The 18,998-nt window shown below is 62.9% G+C and overlaps 4 protein-coding genes across 4 annotated transcripts; 2 read left to right on the forward strand and 2 right to left on the reverse strand.

Annotated features, from left to right (window-relative positions):
- Positions 1–77: 77 nt before the first annotated feature.
- CHLRE_01g069472v5 (uncharacterized protein) lies at positions 78–6,039 on the forward strand. The gene is made up of 12 exons (XM_043059086.1): positions 78–361; positions 452–583; positions 872–999; positions 2,068–2,121; positions 2,272–2,468; positions 2,851–3,035; positions 3,205–3,463; positions 3,667–3,763; positions 3,936–4,005; positions 4,248–4,741; positions 4,949–5,026; positions 5,267–6,039. Exons 1-12 carry the CDS (start codon positions 274–276, stop codon positions 5,390–5,392), a joined length of 1,908 nt encoding a protein of 635 aa, XP_042929000.1. The 5' UTR covers positions 78–273; the 3' UTR covers positions 5,393–6,039.
- Positions 6,040–6,042: 3 nt separating this feature from the next.
- CHLRE_01g069837v5 (uncharacterized protein) lies at positions 6,043–12,777 on the reverse strand. The gene is made up of 8 exons (XM_043059087.1): positions 12,254–12,777; positions 11,993–12,097; positions 11,658–11,826; positions 11,302–11,517; positions 10,857–11,116; positions 9,127–10,671; positions 8,497–9,005; positions 6,043–8,329 (listed from the first exon to the last, which is right to left on the reverse strand). Exons 1-8 carry the CDS (start codon positions 12,472–12,474, stop codon positions 6,609–6,611), a joined length of 4,746 nt encoding a protein of 1,581 aa, XP_042929001.1. The 5' UTR covers positions 12,475–12,777; the 3' UTR covers positions 6,043–6,608.
- Positions 12,778–12,877: 100 nt separating this feature from the next.
- Positions 12,878–15,249, forward strand: CHLRE_01g070202v5 (uncharacterized protein). Its single transcript, XM_043059088.1, has 5 exons — positions 12,878–13,071; positions 13,305–13,458; positions 13,663–13,745; positions 13,896–14,007; positions 14,190–15,249. The coding sequence occupies exons 1-5, from the start codon at positions 13,035–13,037 to the stop codon at positions 14,374–14,376; spliced, it is 573 nt and encodes a 190-aa protein (XP_042929002.1). The 5' UTR covers positions 12,878–13,034; the 3' UTR covers positions 14,377–15,249.
- A 16-nt stretch (positions 15,250–15,265) lies between these two features.
- CHLRE_01g070567v5 (uncharacterized protein) lies at positions 15,266–18,867 on the reverse strand. Its single transcript, XM_001700194.2, has 9 exons — positions 18,350–18,867; positions 18,141–18,227; positions 17,782–17,941; positions 17,381–17,593; positions 17,036–17,200; positions 16,674–16,783; positions 16,396–16,540; positions 16,015–16,083; positions 15,266–15,823 (listed from the first exon to the last, which is right to left on the reverse strand). The coding sequence occupies exons 1-9, from the start codon at positions 18,712–18,714 to the stop codon at positions 15,674–15,676; spliced, it is 1,464 nt and encodes a 487-aa protein (XP_001700246.2). The 5' UTR covers positions 18,715–18,867; the 3' UTR covers positions 15,266–15,673.
- Between the last annotated feature and the right edge of the window lie 131 nt (positions 18,868–18,998).

An 18,998-nucleotide genomic window follows, 5' to 3' on the forward strand; every position in this document is an offset into this window, starting at 1 on the left:
CCATTAGCGTCCAGCGTGGTGCAACACTCGCAATGAGCCCATCGCAGACTGCGACTCTCTTAGCAAAGGAACTGCGTGCGATTTCGCTTCAATATCAGCCAGAAACTACAGGCCTTGGCTAAGCTGGGACCCGCTCCAGTTGCTCGAGCGGAATTGCCATAAATACACTTGCACTTACACTTGAACGCAGCGTTTGCCGAACGGGTCACCATGGCTGTGCAGTTTTCTAGTCATAGACAAAGATGGGCCGTCTTCTCTGGAGGCAACAAGCGTATGGCGCACCGGCCTGTGCTTGCTCAGGCCAAAGCCGCGGCCACTGTTGCGCCGGTAGCAGGCGCTGCATCGTCCGGCGTTAGTCAGGGTAAGGCGATTGAAGGGAGGGCAGCCCAATTGGTGCATATCTGTGGTTACATGGTAACACCGACTGGAGTACGTGCTCTGGCCCCCACAGCTGAGCTGCGGGAGCGCGTTACCTTCTTCAACACCATGTCCAAATCCAAGGAGCTCTTTCGGCCCCGCCTGTCTGACGGCAGTGTGTCCATGTACGTGTGCGGCGTCACAGTGTACGACTACTCCCACATCGGTACGTGCAAACATGCCTCCCGGGTATGGGGGCGGCACAGGACGCCACTTACGCCAGCAGTGCGAAAGCCCCGCGCCTGTGGGCCAGATCCACGTGGCATGGCAATATGGCATGTTGCGGCACAGTGGTCGGATGGGCCCAGTCGACGGGTCGGTGTGCGGGAACTGACCAGGTCGGGGCTCGGGGGCAGGTGGCGTGGCCAGCGCTTTCAGGTCTGTCGCTGCTTGCGTTGCCGCGTCGTTCGCTCAGCCTTGTCCGCCGCCCTCCTCACCGCACTCCCACCCCCAGGCCACGCGCGTGTGTACGTTGCCTTTGACGTGCTGTACCGCTTCCTGTCCGCCGCCTGCGGCTACAAGGTCACCTACGTGCGCAACTTCACGGACATTGACGACAAGATCATCGCACGGGCGCAGCAGGCACGCGTGTGTGTGTGTGTGTGTGTGTGTGTGTGTGTGTGTGTGTGTGTGTGTGTGTGTGTGTGTGTGTGTGTGTGTGTGTGTTAAACAAAGAATCAAACGGAACAATTCCGCCAGACACGCGCGCGCAGTTACCAATAAATACCGACGCCGGTTACCGAGCTCCGCGTTTGTCGATGTTGCCCCAGTTGTCACCTTGAGTATACTCACCCGCATATGTTGCCTGGAACCCCCTACCCGGGCGTTTGTGTGTGTGTGTGTGTGTGTGTGTGTGTGTGTGTGTGTGTATATATTAAAGAGCACAAGGAAAACGTTGCGCAAAGACAGTGTATGCGATGCAGCAAAGCGACGGTTTACGGATGTTACCTGAAGTTACCTCGCATACCTGCTGCGGTGAGCCGCCGGTCTTACCAACCGGAAATCGCGCAACCCCCGCTACTCTAACCTCGAGGGGGGATTAGTGTCCACACGCTCTCAAGGGTGCAAACCCATGCATGTGCTCACGGTACCGTGAGGCCCAGGCACTCCTACGATTCCTAGCTCCGCGTCGCTACTCCTGGCCGCTAAGTCCAAGCTCCCGCCCAATCCTCGATGAAATTCTCACCTACGAGCGAATAAGAAAACAACAGAGCACTGTGTGTGTGTGTGTGTGTGTGTGTGTGTGTGTGTGTGTGTGTGTGTGTGTGTGTGTAACAACGGTTTACAGTTGTTTATCAGATCACGTGATCGTGTATCCGGACAACCCGTAGTTGCTAGTGCCAGGGGCGCAGTAGCACCTTGTTTGTCGCGCATTGGTCTGGCAGCACATGTCTCCCAAGCCTACGCGTAGCGTTAGTGTGTGTGTGTGTGTGCGTGTGTGTGTATGTAGAGGAGCGGGCGTGGGCAATTTCTTCAGGGTCTACAGAGGGAGGGAGTAGGCAGGCACGCAGTCTGGCAGTTTACCTGGCTGCCTGGCGTTGATTGCTGTGCTTGCTGCCCCAACGCCCACCAGGCCGGGGCTGCGCCGTTGCATTCATACGCGTGATTTACTTCATCTGTCTTGAACGGCTGCCCCATTGCTCCTTGCAGTCAGGTGTGGAGACGTCGGAGCTCACGGAGCGCTTCATAGACGAGTTCAACAAGGTGGGCAGGGTGTTTTCGGTGGGAAGGCTGCGGGAGTGGGGAGCCCACACGGCGCCCCCCCAATGCCTGCTTCTTGCATCGCCCAATCACGGTAATCATGCTTGGCACCACGCTTCCCCGAAAGACGTACATACATACATACTCACACAGGACATGGCCGCCCTCAACGTGCTGCCACCTGCGCTGGAGCCTCGCGCCACGGCCTTCGTGCCGCAAATGATCTCCACGATCACCGACATCATCGCCAACGGCCACGCCTACGCGGTGGATGGCGGCGACGTGTTTTTCGACGTGGCTAGTCTGCCCGGGTACGGACGGCTCAGCGGCAGGCAGCAGGAGGACAACAGGTGCGCGGGGGCAGGGGTTGCTGGAGGCGGGGGCGAGGGCGTAGACCGGGGGCGAGGGTGCTTCGGGTGGAGAACGTGGTGGGTTGCGGTGGCGGCGGCCCCTCATTGCCAGGGACTTGGGGTGCAGTAAAGGGCAGGGAGGCATTGGGTGCGAGGTGGTTAGAGGCCTTGGGGGCCGCTTCCCGGCTTCCGCGCCAACGTCGGGTGTGTCCCTCCCCGCGCTGGACCTGGCTGCCACTGCGCTGCCACGTGATGAGCACGTACACAGATGCATGTACTGGCTTCACATGCGGGGTGTGGGAGGACATTTCCCACGGTATCGACTTTTCGCCCTCGGCCGTGACCCCCGTGTGCTTCCCATTCCTGACCTGTGAACCTGCAGGGCGGGTGAGCGTGTGGCGGTGGACAGCCGCAAGCGATCGCCGGCGGACTTTGCGCTGTGGAAAGCGGCCAAGCCGGGAGAACCCGCCTGGCCCAGCCCCTGGGGCCCTGGCCGGCCCGGCTGGCATATTGAGTGCAGCAGCATGATCCGCGAGCTGATGGGGCCCGTCATCGACATCCACGGGGGTGAGTGGCAAGGTTGGGCAGGGGGCGTGGTGCATGGGGTGTTGGCACTAGGGGGGGGGCTGCGATCACTACAAGGGCGCGTGACGAGCATGAGGAGGAGGCGAGTTCTGCACAGATGGCATTCCCTGTCCGGCATCCGAGCCGCACGTCCCTGTCCCACCCCCTGCAGGTGGCCGTGACCTGGTGTTTCCGCACCACGAAAACGAGCTGGCTCAGAGCCAGGCGGCATGCGGCTGCGGCCAACACGGACACGAGCACGGACACGAGCACGGTGGGCAGCAGGGCGGCGCGTCTACCAGCGGCGGGGATGGGTCCCAGTCCCAGCTGCACAACGGCACGGACTTTGTTCGGTACTGGCTCCACAACGGCTTTGTTAATGTGGACAGCGAGAAGATGTCCAAGTCACTCGGTAACTTCTTCACCATCCGGTGAGATCTGAGCGGGATACCGTTGGTGGAACGCGAGGAGGGGCAGTCCAGGAGGAGGAGGGGAGGAGGCATGCATGGATCAACTTATGGCACGGACAGGTCGTCTGCGCACGTATAGCATCAAATGTTTATCTGAAGTTGCATACAGGCATTCCAGCGGTCGCCCTCACCTCCTGCTTGTCTCCGCCCCCGCACCCCCACAGCGACGTGCTGGCCCGCTACCACCCGCTGGCCCTGCGCTGGTTCCTTGTGTCCAGCCAGTACCGGGCGCCGCTCAACTACAGTGATAAGGGGCTTGAGGTGGGAGGAGCGTGAGGGGAGGCGCGGCTGCTGCCAATGCCAGATAGTGGAGGGGTGGATTACCGTATTAGTGAGCCAGTGCGCACTTCCCGCACATCCCCTGGCCTGGTGCTGTGTTACGCACGTGATCCTTTTTCACATCCTGCCGCCCCCGCTCCCATGGCCCCTGCAGGACGCCAGTGGGAGGCTGTACTACGTGGCTCAGGCGCGGCTGGACGTGGTGGAGGCACTGCGGGCGGCTGGTGAGGCGGGGGGGGGGGCGGTTGTAAGTACCAGCCCAAACTAAACCAAAACCAACGAAAACGAGGGGAGTGCAGGCAGAGGCGTTAATTGCAGGGGGGAGGCAGGGGTAATACCGGGCAGGGGGGTGGTGTGCTAACAGGTGGTGGTAGTAGCAGCTTGGTAGCCTCTGACGCCCTGGCAGCCGATAGCAGCAATCAGGCCGCCTACTCTCTGTGCCGCCATGTGCGCCACCCATGCTCAGGCGAAGAGGGCCAACGGGCGATGGCGGAGGCGGAGGTGGTCATGGCGCAGGCAGCAGCCAATGCCAACTCCACACCTACCTCTGAAGCGGCGGCACAGCAGGAGGCGGCGGCAGCAGCCCCCAGCGGCAAAGGCAAGGGCAAGGGCGGCGCTGCTGCCGCTGCCGCTCCTGCCGCTGGCCCGGCCCTGCTGTCCGAGGTGCTGTCAGCCCTGGCTGACGACCTCAACACCCCCGCGGCGGTGGGCGCCCTCAGCGCCCCCCTGCGCACCATTAACGACCTGCTGACCACCAAGGCAGGGCGCAAGCGGCCTGACCGCCTGGCAGTCCTGGCCCAGCTGCACTGCGCCATGTGCCGCGTCATGCAGCTGCTGGGCATGGAGCTGGAGCTGGAGGCAGGGGCGCGGGCGGAGGCGGCGGGGGCCTCCGTTGGGGTGGCGGCCGGGGCGGCGAGCGGGCTGGCGGCCTCGGCGGCGGCGCTGGAGCAGCTGCTGCAGGTGGTTTGGCGCCCTCTTTCTGCGATGCAGAGCAAGGGACTGGTGTGGATTCCGTAGTATGGCAGGCTGTCGCTGGTGTTGATTCAAGGCTGCTTAGCCCGTGCGCCACGTGGTTGGGTATGATGGGTGTGTCTATAAGCATTGTCTCAAGATGAAGGGCTGCCCGTGCTTGATGCATGCCTGCAACCACACCTGGCCGTGTTGCAGGAGCTCCGTGCGCTCGCGCTGGTGCGCCTGGACATGACGGAGGAGGCGGTGCAGGCGGCCATTCAGGAGCGCACTGAGGTGGGGAGTCGGGGTCGTGGCTAGGGGCTGGAAGGGCGGGTATCAGGGCGTGTGCCTGCGACATGAAATCGTCGACTGTCCTGCAGCCATGGCGGGCGGTGCTCCATGTTGGTCTGACTCCAGTGGTATGTAGCCATCACACGGTCGCGTCACTGTCCCGCGAGTGCAGGAAAGCAACCATGTATACTGATGCTCATTATGATGCTGATGCCACCTTGGAACCCTCCCCCTGCCACCCAGGCCCGTGCGGCCAAAGACTTTGCTCGCTCGGACGCTATCCGCGTGGATCTGGCGGCCAAGGGCGTACTGCTGCTGGACACGCCGGAGGGCACCTCCTGGCGCCCAGGCAGCGCGGCCAGCCTGTGAGCCTGTGAGCGCGGTGGCGTACGCACGAGGCTGTCGCAGCAAAGGCCTCTGGTGACAGGACGCACATGTTGTAACCCAGCCGCGGTATCGCAGTTCGTAGTGAGAAGAAATGCGGGGAGTGTGTCAGAGTCGCTGCAGGCATGTTTGAGTCGACGATAGGACAGAGAGGGCGGTGAAGAAGGTGGAGTCGCTGACCTTGCGACCATCTGTTGTTGTTATGCTTGTTATGCTTGCTGGCTTGGCGGCAGTCGTCCTGCATGCGGATGCATGGGGGTGGAATGCGGATGCATGGGAGCGGAGCTGGGGGATGGAGTAGGAGGAGGTGCGCGGTTCCCAATCATGTCGTCCGGCCTAGGATTGTGATGTGAGGAGAGTTGTCAAACCGTTTGTTCAGAGCTAGCCCTCTTACACCCAGGGAGGCTTTGATCGTTCCATTTATCGCCTGTACTAGGCGTAGACCAAACACATTGTTGCTTCGTGGGAACGCGGCGAATGCGATAGAGCCTTTGATGCCCCTGGTCGGCTGGACAGAGACAGTACGCTGGCGTGGGTGGGCCGTGCTTGGCTGTGATTGAAGAAGTGCAAAAGCTGTTGACTGTTAGTGCGTTACTAGTTACTACCCGCCTTCAGCACTGTAGCTGCCTGGGGGCCCAGACAGGGGCTTACAATCAAGCCATAATGTCTTCATGTCTTCATGCTTGAGCGTCAAGTTCCGTGTCCAGCGTGCAACCGTAGCCAAGCACTAACGCGCAACCCGCGGCCAACACCGCCACGGCTTTCCGATGCACCGCCACCTCAACTAACTACGCAGCACGTATTCAGCGCATGGACCCATGAAGGCGCCTCTCATATGATGGGAACACACTGTAAACCACGACCCGGACGCGACAATCAAGTGGCGCTACCGTATTTGTACTCAGGTGCACCACACCTGTGACCCGGGCTGACCTCGGCAACCTGCCTAAACCCTGTCCCATCGCACACCCGGGCTGTCGCTTGCAGCCACGTGAAACCGCACATGTCCACCATCACTATTGCAATGCATTCACAACCAGCCGCACTCCTGCACATATTCTTCACACAATACCGCAGTTCATCCCATCACCCTGATACCTGCATACTTCATGACCACTGCCTGACGCCGCCAACGTGACTCTGAGTGCTAGTAGTAACTGTTTCCTGCAAGCCACACAAAGATGGATACCCGTATGCTGCCCTATGCCTGCCACTGCGGTTTGGGCAGCAGGTTCTCCTGTGAGAAGGGTGTCCGGATACTGGGGCCCACCTGGGACGCAAGTGCGGCCCACGCGAAAGGGTCCAGCGACTCGTAGCCCAGCGCGATGGCGGGCGGCAGACCCACAGGCGCAGGTGACAACTGAGATGAGGCCTGCGGCCCCGGGCACTCACTTGCAGAAGCTGAGGCTGGCCCCTGCTGTGGCCCCTGTTGCGGCACCCCACCAGCGCCACCTGCCCCGGGCCCCTGCTGCTGTCCCCGGCCTTGCACACCCACAACAACCGTACCCATAGTAGCGCCCGTCGCCGGGCTGCCACGATGATGCGGCGACTGCGGTTGCTGCGGGGCCTGCTGGGGTGGCTGCAGCGCCACATGTGCGCCCACGTGGTGGTGGTGGGTGTGCTGCGACTGGTGCAGCTGCCGCTCGTCCAGGTCCTGAGGAAACTCGGCATCCATGGGCCGCTGCGCGCCACCGCCACTGCCGCCCAGCCCACCGCGCTGAGGGCCGGCCGCCGCACGAGGTCCGGGTGAGGCATTGACCGCCGCCGGCGCTGAGCTGCCCCCGCTCATGGACCCGGTGGGCTGCGGGGGCACCAGCGCCTGGCTGGAAGCGGGTGCGCTGGGGCTCGACCCTGAAGAGCCGCTGATCGGCATACCGCCGCCGGGTCCCAATCCCGAGGCCCCGATGTCGCCGGCCCCAGCTGCGCCGCCGCCTCGCCGCCGCATGGTGTTGTTGAGGCCGCTACCGCCACTAGCGCTCTCAGCTGCGCCCGCGTTTACAGCACCAGACGCCGCCGCCGCCGCAGGTGCGGGAGCTACGGGCGGCTTGGCACACGACTGCTGCTTGGGAGGAGGCACAGGTAGCATCTGCGGTAAAGGCAGCAGCGGCCCTCCGCTAGGGCTTGCCGCCCCCTTGCGCGGCGGCACCCCGCGGCCTGCTGCGGCACTACCTGGTCCCCCGTCCACGATGGGCACCACCCGCGGCAGCGCCCCTGCGCCTCCCGCCCCGGCTTTCCGCCCTCCCGCCCCCAGCAGCCGGGCCGGCACCCGCGCCAGCAGCGTCTCGTCATCCAGGTGGTCGCCGCCCTCGCCCTCGCCCCAGCCCACATCCTTGCCATCCAGCTGCACCTCCGAGTCACAGCCGCCACTGCCGCTGCTGCTGCTGCTGCCGCCGTCCTCGTCCACATCGCGAATGCCCAGGTGAGAGAAGCTGAGCTCGGGCGAGGCGGGGGATAGACCCGCCCCGGCCCGCCCGCCGAAACCGCTCTTGGGCGAGGGCAAGTCGGAGGAGATGAGCACGATGCCGCTGGGGGTGGGCACTCCACTGCCGTCGCCGCCCGAGCCACTGCTGCGGTGACCACTGACCTTCACACCGCCACCACCACTGCCTCCTGGCCCTCCCGCTCCTGCGCTGCTAGCTCGGCCCATGGAGCCGTACCGGGAAAGCCGGTCGTCGGGCCGCACAGGCCGCCGGCCGGCGGACGTCGGGCTCTCAAATTGCGAACTGCCCGGGCCGCCGAAGCGCGACACTGGCAGGCCAATGTTGCCAGCCGCCCCGACAGCACCCCCAACCCTGGGCGCCTGCACCTGCATCTCCGACAGCGCGGCAGTGGAGGCGCCGCCATCGGAGCCGTGTCCACTCCTGCCGCTGCCTGGGTGGCTGGCGCGGTGCACCCGGCTGTAGCTGGGGCGGGGCTGCCGCACTGCGGACCGGTAGGGATACAGCATGCATGTCAGAGCTGCGGCACGTACTCATCAATCCAGCCCTACAACAGTACGGTACAAGAGGCATCTTGGCCGAGTTCGATACGCCCAACAAAGCCCTCCCCTAGCATGACACGCGCATCGTACACACCGCAGACGCACGCACCTGGCTTGATCCATGCTCGTGAGTTGCTGGCGGCCGCTGCCATAGCCTGTGCATTCTGGAACAGCAGCACATGGCGCTGGCGAATGGACTGCGGCGCCACCAGTGTGCGCGGCTGCTCCGTCTCCACCACGTCACGAGGGTCCAGGGGCAGCTGCACCACATGGCGGGTGCAACCACCGCCGCTAGTCGAATTAGAGCCTATTGCTGTGGCCTGCTGCGGGGCGCGGCCGCAGCTACCGGGTTGGGGGCTCTGGCCCTGGAAGCCCTGCAGCTGGGTGGGCGAGCCGCTTGAGCGATTGGCGGACGGTGAAGAGCCCTGCCCGTGGCGGTAAGACTGCACGCGGGGGAAGGCGTGGCTGCAGGGGTGCAGCAGGTTGAGAGTGGGCTTTAGGGAGGCGGTGGGGTCGCGCGGCGGCGAGGCCACTGCCCGGCTAGTGAGGTACTGTGTGGTCAGAGGCTGGTCTGCCGGGCGACGGCTGCTGCGGCCCAGGCGGCTGTCCGACTCCGACCTGCAGGTGCCAGGGCAGGGCAGGAGAATGGGCTGTCGGCATGCAGGGTCATGCAAAGGCCATGCGCGTGTATGCAGAGTGGCACAACGCATCCGTGTGGATGACCTCCTGCAGCACGCACCCGCTGTAGTTAAAGGCGGCCCAGGGCGCATCCGCGTCCTCGTCCTCGTCATACGCGTCCCCGTACTCGTCCGGCGGGTGCAGCACCGGCCGCCGCATAACGTCGAACTGCTGCCGCTCCGCCGCCAGCACACGACACAGCTGGCCCGCCTGCACCGCCAACAGCGCCTTACCGTTGGCGGAGCGATACAGCTGCGGGTTGAGCAGGTTGGTGGCGGTGCCAAATGCGGCACCTGACCCCGACCCAGCCCCAGCACTGCCAGAGCCCACGGCGCTCTCAAATACGGAGGTGCCGTCCAGCCCGTCAACAGCACCAATGCCGCCACCGCCGCCTCTTGCAATCACTGGGCCCCCGCCTTTGACCTTACGGCCGCTGGCGGTGCCAGCCATGGCTGCCGCAGCCGCCGCGGCGGCCTTGAGCGTGGCCTGAAGCGCCGCCACGCCAGTGCGGTTTTCCTGCCCTCCGGCCGCTCCGGCCCCAGCTGCCCCGAGCACGCGGCCACCACCAGGTTGCGCCCAAGCAGGCAGGTCGAAGTCCCAGCCCTCGGCATCACCCTGGCCCTCGCCTTGCTGCTGCCTCTGCTGCAACTTGGCACGCGCCTGCTGCGCCGCGTCTGCCGCTTGTGCTGCCCGCCGCGCCGTCGCCAGCTGCCGAGCCACGTCCCCCTCCCCGCCGGCAGCCCCGCCCGCGGTGGCCGAGGCAATGCCGGGCAAGCCCGCCACTCCGGCGCTGATGATGGGCACCCGCCCCAGCAGCTGCTTGTCGCGCTCAGCCAGCTGCAGCGCGGCACTGGCGGCAGCGGAGCGGCCCAGCGTCTCGTCACCGCAGTCCCCCGATTTCTTCAACGCCGCGTTGTGGCGGTTGCGAGCCAGCTGCTCGCGGCGGGCGTCCCGGCGCTTATTGTCCATGCGCGCCAGGCCCACCACACGGCCCTCGTAGTAGGACCAGCGGAAGGCATTGGCGGCCTGCAGCACCCCTTGCACACTGGCTGGCAGTCGCGGGTAGTCCGAGTACTTGATGGTGTAGACCTTGACACCGCTGTACGACTCAATCAGCACACCCGCCTCGCGCTCGCGCTCCCGCTCCCGGCCCTGGGTGGGCCCGCCACCGTGTCCGTGTCCGCCCAGCCCTCCGTGCGCCGTGTGTGCTACGCTGTGCCCAGTGGTGGCGGCGCCGTGGCCCAGGTGCACGCTGCTGGCCAGTCCCACCAGCGGCGAGTGCGCGCCTGCCGGGCCCCCGCCGCCGTGCGCCGCCGCGGCGGAGGGGCTCAGCACCGCTAGAGACGGCTCCGCGGTGACGGCCGCAGACGCGCCTGTGGCCAACAGGTTGACGGCGCTGTTGGCGGTGGTGCCGCCTCCCAGTGCCGCGGCCAGGTGCAGGGTGGCTGCAGCGCTGGGGTTGGCGGTGCCGGGCACCGTGGCGGCTGCTGCGGCGGCCATAACGGACTGCTGCAGCTGCAGCGCCAGAGCTTGCTCGGAAGAAGGCAGCCCGAAGATATCGCCCGGGCCCAAGATGGAGATGGTGAAGCGGTCGTACATGGAAGGACTGCGGACAGGAGAAGGCAAAGACTGGCGCTAGGTAAGACGCAGCAGTACACCACATACAGCAGCATGCATGTTGCTGCTCCTCTAGCCTGCACAGCAATGCCAGATTGCCGCCTATTTGAGTCTCCTTTTCCTTGACTCTAATAAATGATGAACCCAGCCCTCCGGAGCCGCCTTCCCGCTCACCCGGTGGCACCTTCGGCTCCGCAACCATCGTGCTGCGCTCCTTCACGTCCGCCAGCGGCTGCCCCGCCTCCCGCCCTACGCACTCGCGCCTGCCCCTCCGCCAGGAAGTACAGGCAGCGCTCGCGGCTGTCCTCCAGTGGCCACAGGCGGGTGCTGGGCGGGAAGAAGGCCAGCCCCAGCACCTCGCTGGCCGCCTCCAGGTCCGACAGCGGCAGACCCACCATCAGCGGGTGCAGGCGAAGGTACATTAACCGCTCAGCCTGCAACAAGTAGTTGCGCCGGGGGAGAGCAAGAAAGGGCAGCGGGCGAGGAGTGAAAGACAAGCCACCGGTATCAGTGTATCACTCCTTATCCGACGCAAGCCACAGCTTTTACCAAGGCCCTGACCCTCTACATGTCCTCTATGTTGAAGTGTGCCCTCGCCTGTTCTGTCGCGCCTGCGCACCTGGCGTATGTCCAGTACCTCCTTAAAGGCTCGGCTGAAGTCGGGTCGCGACAACGACAGCAGCATGGCGCTGCTGGACGACACCACCACACTGGTGTGCTGCGCCGCCGCGCTCAGCAGCACAGCCTCGCCCACCGTGTGGCCCCGGGACAACACCGCCAGCGTGCGCTCCTCGCGGCCGCCGCCCGGGCTGGGCACCGGCAGCCGCACGTCCAGCTGCAAAGAGGAGGCGCGGGCAGCAGCAGATGTGATAATACTGCTTTTCATGATAGGCACGGCTCTGCCCAGTGTCATCATGCATTTGACTAGCGTGTTACAAGTTGGCCAGGTGTCGGCTGCACATCCGCACGCCCCACCTTGCCCTGCACCACAAAGTAGAGTCGATCCGGCGGCCTGCCGCGGCTGAGCGCCACCTCCCTGCGCGCCAGGATGTGCACCGTCAGCAGGCGGCACAGCTCCCACTGCAGCGGCGCCGGCCACAGGCTGAAGAAGTACGACAGCCCGTTCATGTAGGCACAGATGAACCTTCAGGGGAGCGGGGGGAGCGGGGCGGGTCAGGGAGAACAGGGGTTGCAGGGGGCCGGCGCACGGGGCCGGCGGCGGGTTGGAACTGCTTAGGGCAGCCCAAAAAGATGCAGGCCGAGAGGACAGCGAGCCCACCGTCCACAGCCGACAGCCCACATCCACGCACTTGATATCCTCCTGTGTGCGTGCCACAGAGGGCTTCTGGCACAGCTCCACCGCCCGCAGGTCTGCCTCCGCCTCCGCCGCACACGCCACCTTCATACTGGGGCTCCTGGGGCAGGAAGGGCGGCGTACCGTACGCACACACGCCCGAACGCGGCAACCAAGTCAACGCACATGAGCTTTCACATGCCGCAGCTCAGCTACAACTCAGACACACAGGAAAAGGCGCCACAAGCCAGTTTCGCACTGCCATGCTCAGGCTCACCGCTTTGGTTTGGGCGAGGTTTGGGCGAGACTGCTCCCGGCCGTGCTGACCTCTCCCGTCCACTCGTGCTGTGGGAACGGCTGGCCGCTGCCGCCATGCAGGGCTGCATAGGCGGCATCAATGGCCTTACTCTCCTTCACGACGCCTTTGCTCCAGATTGCGGCGTCAGAGTCCCGCAGACCACGGCCCCACGACGTGGACTCGCCCACGAGCGTGCCCATTCGGGTGGGGTGACCAACGGGGCTTGGTAGGTGCTCCCGCGCTACCCAGCGGCTGCGGTAACGGGACCGCAGCTAGCTGCATAAAAGGCTTCTAAGGCGACACCGCGGCTGTGAGCAAGCCCAGCCGGAAGCGTCCACAGGCATGCGTCCCTCCGCAACTGTCGGTAAGGCCTAATATAACTGGTTCATACTATATATACTATTGCGGGTAGGTATTTCTGTATCTGTTGCCAGCCACTACCACTATCGAAGTGCTGTTTGTTGCTCAACTCGCAAAAGCAGTGCTAGTATTTGGCAACATACACGTATACTGTATGTCACCGGTTGAAGGTTTGTGCGCTCCTTGAGCAAGCTTTCTGAGGTTCATTGCATTATGCATCGCAAATTCAGCAACCGCCATAGCCCAGACACTCGAACGCAGACACAAATTGCCACAAGGCTGAAATGCCGCAAACATGAAGGTTCCTGTGTGCTTCCTTCGTTTTGACAGTCGCTTTCTCCTAGGCGAGGCGTTTGCAGCTGCAAAGATGCTGCCGCTACTTTTAATAGTGCTTTTGGGGATGGCTGGGTGCGCAAGGTCAGAGAGCGTACAGAAAGGCGAGTACCGATCACAGGAATTCCTTCCTTGCAACTTCCCACCGCGCTTGCCCGTAAAAGGGAGGCGCGTTGGTCGCGAATGCTTCTCTGGCTATGCAGCCTTGCTACTCGCTTCGCTGCCCCCAGTCGCCAACTCTGGTGCACCGCACCTACCTATGTGCGTCCCTGACACGACCATGCCACCGAAGAGCGTGACACCGTGTGCTGTGCGGGGACATTTCTGGATTCTGCAGATCCGCTGGCCATGATTGGATTCCACGAGGGCACGCGGCGCTTTGCGGAGTGTGCGGCGGGCGGCACTCTGGTTGGTGTGGAGGTCGGGTTCGTGGAGGACGCTTGGAGCTTCGGTGAGGCCTTCATCGGCTCGGTGCGGCTCATTTGCAGCAGGTATGCTTGTGTGGGTCGTCAGTGGGTGCTGGGTGCATGGTGATGGATGGATGGTCATGCTTGATGAGCATTGGGATGGGTTCGCCAATCGCCACATGTATGCGTGCACTGGCTTCTTGAGGGTGAATGCCGGAGCTGTGGCCAATGGGCATGTAGGCCTTACTCCCAACCTACCACTGCTGGCTCCGCGTTTCCAATCCGCAGCAAGAAGGTGTCGGTTGAGTACCTGGGCGACCAGGACGATACCTTTGTTTTCGGTCGCTTGAACCTGAAGACAATTCGTAAAGGTACACAACGGATATCATGTAACCAGGCCTCGTGGATCCCAATCCAGTAAACAGGCTGCAGCACCTGGGCCTGCGCGGACGCGCGCGCAGCTTGTACTAAGCGTACCGGCATCTTAGCCCTGATGTGCCCTTGCTGCGTGAACCCTGCAGTTGAGTGTGAGGGCGCCGGCGGTGTGGCCGGCTTTAAGTGGCGGGCGGCGGCCATCAAGAACCCGGATGGCGCTGAGATGCGGCAAGCGGGCCTGGTGGTGCTGTGCAACAGGTGCGCACCGTGTGTGGGGATATGGGACTGCCTTGATGGGAGTGCCTTGGATAGGTGCTCTGCATGGATTGGTGGGGGACATCGCAGATGTTTGTATCATTGCCCTGTACCCGAACCGGTGCCATCACGTCAGTCGCAGCCGGTTCAAATTGTTACTTGCTCGCTGACATTGTTGACGACAGGGCCGGCAACGCCCCCTTGGAGATGGTGCTGGAGCATTCGCCTGCGGCAAGCCATACCTACCCCAAATCCTTCACCTGCAAGCACGTCACGCAGTACGCAGGGCTGGACTCGCCCAAGCTCACCAAGATGCTCATGTGGTTCAACCGCAAGTCGTTTGCGGCGCTAGAGCCACTGGAGTGCGCTTGAGCTGCTGCGGGTAAATGGATCGCGGCTAAGGGGGCCTGTCATAGCCACGCGCACAATGCAACTTGAAATTTTTGCGCAATTAGGATCGGTTGGGTAGCGTTCTGGCGGCACACCCAGAGTGTATGGCGACACCCTAAGTGCTTTGACCACTAGCCCTAGGGGAAGGGAACTTGACCGGAGTGCAGGCTCTTGAGCGGAAGACGGGGTTGTCGAGATGCGGCACTGGCAGAAGGTTACGGGGACTTGGGGCTGTAGCTTAGGAGTTGAGTCGGGAATGAGGCGTCCTCCAGTCAGGAGGGCACCAGGGTCGTGGCTTGAGCTGGAGAGCTGGGGCTGTAACTTGGGCTGGATAACTGGGGAGAGCCGAGCTTAGGGCAAGCAGGCAGCTGCGGGTTTTGAAGCCAGGGAGGCTTGGGGGAAACAGGTCCACGCAGGCAAGCAGGCACCTGTCCAAGTGCCTATGAAGTGGTAAAATGTCTGCATACCGTGACATCTTTGTGCAGCTTCAGCCGAGGTAGTTACAGGAGGGGGATATGACGGCGTTCCCTTATAGCACGTTCCTTGTAGAATACCCTATTGTGATCTGGCGGTGATGGGCCCGGGAGGCCTGTAAATGGCAAGTGAGGCTGGTTGGCAAAGGCGTGATGTCTGATGTCGAGACGCGGATGACAGGCGCTAAATTCTTACGCATAAACAGATAAAGCGCATTACTTCGTCCTGGCTGGTTGCCTGTTCTGCTATGTAGCCGCAGTTTGAATGTCGTGACACGTCGGGACACTGCGAAAGCCGCGGCCCCATGGGCACGGATGCCCCTAGCCACCAGCCCTCTGGAAACTCTTGCTTTAAGTTTAAGCCACCGCTTTAAGGGTCCCGCGTTGGTAGGGATGCGGGGTATGCGTTGTTACAGGCTTACAGCTTGTGCCATGTGGATGTGATGTCGGATAGCGTCCATCCACATCCTGTGATTGCGGACTAGCAACATTGATGTGTGCGTATCCACACAAGTGTTGAGCCCACCTGATAGCCAATAGGCAACTCATGCTCCCATTTGCTCAGAAAGTTCAGCGCCGCATTTGGAGCGCTAAACTGCTGGTGCCAGCCACCAGCCATATATGCATTCATCCAACAGCTGCGTCCAAACACGACAGCTTTCCCGTGCCATACCCGTGCCATAAAGGGCCATAACACCCCTGCGCCACTGTCATCTTTCACAAGCCCCCTAATGGCCACGACGTCAATACTCCAAGAATGAAAGTCATTACACTTAACCGCCGGTCGTCCAGGTTGCTTTCTCTTGCTACTTCTTGCCACCCGCCTTGGGCCGGTCCAGGCGCAGCTCCGGGAAACATTGCGCCAGCGTTTTGGCATCCGGGGCGCGCGGGTCGGGCTGCTTGAGCAGCATCGCGCTGTAGGAGGGCACCTCCACGACCCGACCCTCGCGCTCCACCTGACGCAGCAACAATAAGAGGAGGTGGAGTCGGTGTGTAGATCCCCGCAGGCAAGACTGACAGCGCAGCACCCGTAGGACGACATGACACAGGCACTGGCTGCCAGTGAGTCGATCAGCACAACACGCTTGTAAACACTCACACAGCCCGGTCAAGTACCTCGACGGCCTTGTTCCTGTCCCAAACCCACCTTAACTTTGCCCGCCTTGGTCTGGCAGCCCAGCTGCCCCAGCGCTGCCGCCATCTTGGTCGCGTCCATCTGAGGGACCAGGCAGCAGCAGGCCGTCAGCGGGAACATGGCACAATCCAGGTGAGGCAAGAAGGCGCGAAGCTCAACACTTAGACTGTGACAACCATTAAGAGGGATCCCCGACAGCGGCTTTGCAAATGCATGACCTGATACAACAAACGACGGCGCGGAGATCTCAGGGATATCCAACGTCTTGTGCTGCCGCGCTGTCACTTGCAAGTCAAGATTAAAAGGCCAGCCGATTTCAACAATGTGCCACCTGAACGCGGCAGCACATGTAGTCTACCACCTTTTAAAGCGAACACCCCTATTCCTCGGTACCTTGAGCGCCGCGCGCAGCTCCTCAAACTGTTCCTTATCAAGCACGCCTTCGTCCGCCACCACCGCCACCGCCAGGATATATGACAGCAGCAGCGCCTTGAGCGCGTCAGGCCGCTCATAGCGGGGGCCACGGGCGGGGTCCTCGCTGTGTATATGTGTGTGTTGTTGTGCAGCGGCCGGCACGGAGTGACGAGTGTGACCCCAAAAGTCGCATTCAATCCACAACATGGAAATACCCTTGCAGCGCACTCCTCACGGCACCCAACGCCCAAACTCACGTGCGGTTGTAGAACCTGCCCAGCAGCAGCTCCGCCAGGGGTTGCTTGAGCCGCAGCTCCTTGGCCAGTCCCTCCATGCCCTCCGCCTTGACGCCCAGGTGGTGCTTGGACTGTTCCGTGAAGGGCGCCATTGCAGGGAGGTGGAGCAGATGCAGTTTAGCGAGGATACCCTGGCGGCGGTGCCGCTGTAATCTACCCCAGGCAGTCCCGCACTGACGCGAGCTTACGTAACCAGTGACGAACACGGCTCACTCCCGCGGCTCACTCCTGCAGAACCCCATGCGCACTCCGCCCATTACCCCTCCCCGGGGGTCTTGGTTTCTTTGGGATAGGCAAAACTACCCCCCGCCTGCCCCGTCCACCTCCAGCCTCAGTAGCGCCGCCAGCAGTGCCAGGTACTTGGCCCGCTGCTTGGCGCGCGCCGCCCGCAGCGGGTCGTCCGCCCCGGACTTGAGCGCCTGCAACGCGCCCAGCCGAGACAGCACGTACGGGTGCAGCCAGTTCTTCTCACGCGCCTTGGCCAGCTCCTGCACGTTACACAGAAGGGGACGGTGGATCCAGCATTCGGGAGCACAACCGGTACAACACCGTCAGCCGTCAGGCACCCCTGCCCCCTGCTGCAGCGGTAGACCCCTCACCACCACCTCAGGCCTAGTCCCAACACAGGCAGCCACCTCGGACTACACCGCAGCACCGGGCGCACTCACCGCCGCGTCTTCCGCCAGCTTGTAGATCTGGCCCGTGTTGAGCTCGCGAGCCATCGCCCCGCCGCGCACCCGGGCCGCCTCTGCCTCCGTGCCCACCACCGCGCCGGTGCCGTGTGGGCCCAGCAGCAGCTCCAGCGGGTAGGCGTCCACAGGAGTGGTGCCGGATGGGTTGTGCGGCGGGACGGTTCGCCGCTCAAAGGCTTTGCGTTGCACCTGCGTGCACCCAACATAATGCACTTGTTTGCCGACCATACAAGCTGGGATGCAGCACGCTAGTAATGCTGATGTTTTGTGTTCACCACATTTGACACATACGGTACTCCGCGCACGCGACGTGCGATTGAGCGTAAGGCCCTGACATGCTGGCGATAAGTCCATACTGCACGGTTCAGAATACCCACCTCCTCCTTTGTAAGGCCCTGTCCCTGGCCTCGAGCTGCCACGCCACCCAGCATCTCCTTGACCGCATCACCGCCGCTGATGCGGTCCGCAGCCACCACACCCGCCTCGCGAGCAGTCATCTGCCGCCGCCGCCGGGTGGAACCGAACTCGTCCACCAGCCTGACGCAGGGGCCAGGCGAGGACACACAGCAGCGCATTTGCATGCACATTGTCGAACCTTGCCCCTTATGGCATGGCCGTTGGTACAGACATGTGTGCACCCATGCGGCACACCAAGACGTGAAAGCGCCGCTGTTGGGTGCTGGTAGCAGCCGGCCACACCCCGGCTGTCCACCCAGTCACCTGGGCCCTGACATACCTCTTGGCCGCCAGCTTGCGCGCCCCATAGGCACTGGCGTCCTCATCGCCACCCGCGCCCGTGGGTGCGTACACCAGCCCTTGTAGCCTGCCATCAGGTAGCAACCGTAGTTGCGTGCAGTCAATACACAAGCCATGCCACGGCGTGCTTGCATATCGTCCGTACAGGGAGCACACTTGGATGCCAGGGTGGGATATGTGAAAGCCCACCTGCTGTCCAGCCGGAAGAGGCGCTCCGACGCCACCGCCGTGAGCCGGAGCTTGCCCTCGGCCGGCGAAAAGACGCCCACCGCGTAGCAGCACGGCTGCATGCCGGCGTTCTCGTCGCCATCGCTGCGACCGACAAACTCAATGTCCCCGAGGTTCGCTTGCACGAGCTGTGTGCCGCCGTGCGCACCACGTCGCGAATGCACGCTGAACTTGAGTCGCTTTGCCGCCGATGGCAAAGTTGGTGCGCCCGCATTATCAACTGTGCCATTTGCCTGCATACTCGGCAGGTAGCAGACCGAGGGCGCCACCACGTCCGCCGCCTCGCCATTCAGCTCCACCGCTATGCGCTGACGTTTTGACGACATCACAGCTGATATGGCGTATCGTTAGCGTTTACTAAATTGTCAAACTATCAATTGCAAGTTGCGAAGATTTCTGCAGCGGCTAGGAGGCTGAAGTCGCGGTGTACAAGCAGGCGAGAGCGCTTTTGTGCACCGATGTTAAAGGTAAGACTTCAGCACGATATGAGTAGACATCATAAATCAGTCGCGATGAGTGCGACAGTGACGACCTCACCCCGCCCAGCCCGACCCTGCCGCTCAGCTCCCGAGGCCTTTTGTCGACCCAGCCATTGCCAGCTCAAGGCAAA

Source organism: Chlamydomonas reinhardtii, chromosome 1 (assembly GCF_000002595.2).
Source record: "Chlamydomonas reinhardtii strain CC-503 cw92 mt+ chromosome 1, whole genome shotgun sequence".
Lineage (NCBI taxonomy): Eukaryota > Viridiplantae > Chlorophyta > Chlorophyceae > Chlamydomonadales > Chlamydomonadaceae > Chlamydomonas > Chlamydomonas reinhardtii.

What these genes read in the sequence shown, in the direction of transcription:
- CHLRE_01g069472v5 (XM_043059086.1), top strand. Translation starts at nt 274, where the DNA reads ATGGCGCACCGGCCTGTGCTTGCTCAGGCCAAAGCCGCGGCCACTGTT. An exon ending in GTACGACTACTCCCACATCG is followed by an intron (nt 584 to 871) that starts GTACGTGCAAAC and finishes TCCCACCCCCAG; the next exon opens with GCCACGCGCGTGTGTACGTT. An exon ending in GGAGGCACTGCGGGCGGCTG is followed by an intron (nt 4,006 to 4,247) that starts GTGAGGCGGGGG and finishes ACCCATGCTCAG; the next exon opens with GCGAAGAGGGCCAACGGGCG.
- CHLRE_01g069837v5 (XM_043059087.1), bottom strand. Translation starts at nt 12,474, where the DNA reads ATGGGCACGCTCGTGGGCGAGTCCACGTCGTGGGGCCGTGGTCTGCGG. An exon ending in AGGTACTGGACATACGCCAG is followed by an intron (nt 11,117 to 11,301) that starts GTGCGCAGGCGC and finishes TACTTGTTGCAG; the next exon opens with GCTGAGCGGTTAATGTACCT. An exon ending in GCCGCCTTTAACTACAGCGG is followed by an intron (nt 9,006 to 9,126) that starts GTGCGTGCTGCA and finishes TGGCACCTGCAG; the next exon opens with GTCGGAGTCGGACAGCCGCC.
- CHLRE_01g070567v5 (XM_001700194.2), bottom strand. Translation starts at nt 18,714, where the DNA reads ATGTCGTCAAAACGTCAGCGCATAGCGGTGGAGCTGAATGGCGAGGCG. An exon ending in AGGGCCTTACAAAGGAGGAG is followed by an intron (nt 17,594 to 17,781) that starts GTGGGTATTCTG and finishes GGGTGCACGCAG; the next exon opens with GTGCAACGCAAAGCCTTTGA. An exon ending in CGGCGCTACTGAGGCTGGAG is followed by an intron (nt 16,784 to 17,035) that starts GTGGACGGGGCA and finishes TTCACGGAACAG; the next exon opens with TCCAAGCACCACCTGGGCGT.
- CHLRE_01g070202v5 (XM_043059088.1), top strand. Translation starts at nt 13,035, where the DNA reads ATGGCTGGGTGCGCAAGGTCAGAGAGCGTACAGAAAG. An exon ending in GTCAGAGAGCGTACAGAAAG is followed by an intron (nt 13,072 to 13,304) that starts GCGAGTACCGAT and finishes TGGATTCTGCAG; the next exon opens with ATCCGCTGGCCATGATTGGA. An exon ending in CTGGTGGTGCTGTGCAACAG is followed by an intron (nt 14,008 to 14,189) that starts GTGCGCACCGTG and finishes TGTTGACGACAG; the next exon opens with GGCCGGCAACGCCCCCTTGG.